The 3,512-nt window shown below is 45.2% G+C and overlaps 1 protein-coding gene across 1 annotated transcript; it reads left to right on the forward strand.

Annotated features, from left to right (window-relative positions):
* Positions 1-1,354: 1,354 nt before the first annotated feature.
* On the forward strand, positions 1,355-2,995 carry N7446_011917 (Zn(II)2Cys6 transcription factor; the record flags this gene model as incomplete). The annotated part of the gene is made up of 5 exons (XM_058520659.1): positions 1,355-1,399; positions 1,459-1,954; positions 2,015-2,331; positions 2,380-2,805; positions 2,858-2,995. The coding sequence occupies 5 exons, from the start codon at positions 1,355-1,357 to the stop codon at positions 2,993-2,995; spliced, it is 1,422 nt and encodes a 473-aa protein (XP_058366945.1).
* Between the last annotated feature and the right edge of the window lie 517 nt (positions 2,996-3,512).

Raw genomic sequence — 3,512 nt, forward strand, 5'->3', positions numbered from 1 at the left:
GATAAATTGAAGTTGCGTTTGCTGGCAAAAAAACAACCGTAATCCGGGGTGGTGGTGGCGCTCGCTGGAGTCCAATAACATGTGGTGAAGCATTGTCTAAAAGGAGCAAAGCTTTCTTATCTAAGGGAATACGCCCATAGAAAGATCGCAACCAGTCCTCCATAATGTCATGACGCATCCATGCTGCCTTGTTGTGACGCCAAACACATCCCAGAGCTCGGAAATTAACCCCCCGGAGTGCGCGAGGGGTTTTGCTGTGCCAATCAACCATAAAGGGACTCGATCGGAACCATCCGCATTTGATGCAACAACAATAGTGATTCGTGTTTTATCAAGCTTTTTGCCAGCAATTTTTCCCTTTGAAAGACCACCATTTGGCATACGTCGCCAAAATAGGCCAGTTTCATCCATATTGTAGATTTCGGACGGTTTGAATTGATTGCAAATCGATTTGGTGCTTTTGATCTGATCATGTACCGAGGATGGGACTGAGGCAGCTTCTCCGTGGAAAGTATGATATTGAAGAGAGTGGCGTTGTTTGAAGCGAGTTAACCAACCCTCAGAGAATTGAGGTTTGGTCCGATCTTTGTATTCCGGTATTTGTCTCCAAAGCTCAGCTGCTTTAGTTTGGATCAAAGGGCCATTTATTGGTATTCCATTGCCAATTTGGTTATCTGCCCAGTCATATAGCTTTTGGTCCAATAATGGCCAATGAGAGGATGAAGATCGTTTGTTTGCCCCTGCAGGGCCCGTATCAAGATAATTGTATTTGGATGAAAGGATCCTTGATATGGTTGACCGGTCAATCACTTGTTTGAATTGGTCCTCAAACCACTTAGCACATGCAGTCTGCGTGGGCTTTGGGCTAGTATTAGACCAAAATGCCCGTAGTGCCTGGTTCTGCGCGTCTGATATACCCAATTTGGTACGCTTTGGTCCCATTCTGACGCGCTTGGGTGGGGTCGGGAGGGTAGGAGAGCTTGTAGATTGAGGCATTCTGATTGGTTGATTGCGCTGACTAAGCAGATTTGAGAGGAAGAAAGTGTGGTAAAACAAAATGTGTTATATTCTGTCAATTTATATGGAAAAAACTGGAATGAAGGGGCCATCCAAGCAAGGGATGTGTTATTATCAAGAATGTGCAATATCCCACCGTGGTATAAGCGAGAGTTGACTGTATATAGTGATTTCCTCAATTTGAAAATACAGAATGGAAAACACATTTTTCTTTATTTTCCTTTGCGCCTATCTCTCTCGTTAGCTACCACTATGTCATCAGAACAATTACTAAAGAATCATTCTACACCTTTTCCAGTGGTACTTGTCTCCCATTATTGCCACGCGAACAATACTAATGGCTACAAACAAACCCCAGTGCGACTCGTGCTTCACTCGAAAGGTATGGATTGAATTATTTTACAATAAGTTCGTATGGAAACTTTCACTGACTAAACATAGGTCCGTTGTGACAGAGGTAACCCATGTGGTAACTGCCAGGACAGGAATGCCATATGTTCACGTCAGCGAGTCATAAAAAGAATCAAAAGAACCACTCGGCTTGCGGTGATAGAAAGCAACGGTGAAACACGTCCGAAGTCATCTCGACCAACCTCAAGATCCCAAGACGCGCAAAATCTATCATTAGGACCACACGATAATTCTGTAGTCACATCCAACAGATATCCCAGGCCGGACTATCAACAATATCGTGGGCCATCTCCCGGCTCCGATAAGTCTCTCTCCCATCATGATTCTCATGTCACCATTCGATATCACCGAGACAAACTGGAATGGCTCCCCGTCAATAGCCGCCAGAAATTGGAATCGGGGTTGAGGCGGGCTTTTCAACCCTCAGAAAGCTTTGAGGGCTCCGCGCACGTTGCCAGTGAAGTCGCTGTCAATGAGAAGCAAACAGAAACCCCTTCTATTGAATTATTAGCATGGATGATAAAGGGTACGTCTTTATACTTGGTAGAGCTCGACTAATGTGACAGGCTGATTTTGGTATTACTAGATATCAAGGAGGATAGCTTTGGCTCATTTGTTGGGGATTACTTCAGGCATATCTGTGGTGCAACACTCGAGCAAATGGCACTTACCCTCCTTCATAGGTCTAGGTCCCCTCACGACTTGCTCATTAGCACTGTTTGTGTCAATGCCATGGCCTCTAAATTTCTGACCACCATCATCCACGCTGGAATTGACAGTGAACTGATCCACGAACTGGCAAATAGCCTGGTTCAATTCCAGACGGCAGCCAAAGCAGCTCTTCAGAACACAGCTCTCTTGATGATACCTTCGCTCGGACTCTTGCAGGCACTCCTCTCCGGTGTGAGTATTCAAATAGTCAGAAGAAATTATTGCATCTAATGAAATTAGATTTTTCTCCATCAAGGATCCGGAGACCTCGCTATATGCTGGGAGCTTACCAAAGCTGCCTGCAGGGTGTGTGTATGCCTGGGCCTTGACACTGTCATGAAGACAGGAGGCTCTCTGAGCGAAGAGCAGTATTACTGTCTCGCCTGGTGTTATATGCTAGATACAAACTTTGCTTTCAAGATGGGGAGATTCAAAACTTTACTTGACATTCATATTGGTCACTTCACTTTAGGCCTATTCAGCTATCGGCGTCCCATAGCGGACCTCTTCCAGATTCACATGGCACTTGCTGGGGTCCAGGCTGCTGTCGTGCCGTATCTTAAGGGGCGGTCATCAATGTCGATAGGAGGTGATTTAGCAACTTTGCATGGAATCCGGGAACATTGGTTGGCGGATATGCAACTGATTCAAGAGAGAATCGAGCACGTGAGGAAAATACTGCGTCTTAATTGACTTGCGTCAGTAACTGATTGTATAGGTCTCCCGTCTGCATCCGGCATGGAAAGGGCTAGATGCTCAATCTGAATTATCGGCTGTTCGATTCGCCTACTACTCGGTTATGGCCGCCATCTTCCATATCACGGAGAATGCAGACAACCAATCTGGTATACCCTAGAGCAGTTTTTGGGAGCAGCCTACCAAAGTATGGCTTCACTAGTTTCGATCTATATATCCGCCGAAAAGCAATCCATGGTGGCTTTATCCATTGGTAAGCCGTGTTTCCAATAACGTGATAACGTATTGCCCGAGCGACCGAATTGACCGAGCGGCCCCACTAAAAACCCATCTCAAAAAATAACATATCTTGTTTACCCCAATAATCATGCCCCCCAACGGTCTGATCGAAAAAAAAAATTAATAGAGCAGGAGGGCCGTCTTTTATTAGCTATAAAAGCTATAAAAGATGGTAAATATCCCTCTGCTGCAGCTGCTGCGCGGTCTTTTGATTTACCAGTCTCAACTTTGAAGGCCCGCCTTAATGGGCGTGAAGCTGCTTCTGAAAAACGGCACAATCGCTTTATTTTCTCTGAAATTGAAGAGCAATCGATTGAAAAATGGCTATTGGATATGGATATCAGAGGTGCTGCTCTTACACTGCCTATGTTGAGAGATATGGCCAATTTACTCCTTCA

The sequence above is a fragment of the Penicillium canescens genome (genome assembly GCF_028828765.1).
Source record: "Penicillium canescens strain IBT 15451 chromosome Unknown utg000009l_segment0_segment0, whole genome shotgun sequence".
NCBI classification, from domain to species: domain Eukaryota; kingdom Fungi; phylum Ascomycota; class Eurotiomycetes; order Eurotiales; family Aspergillaceae; genus Penicillium; species Penicillium canescens.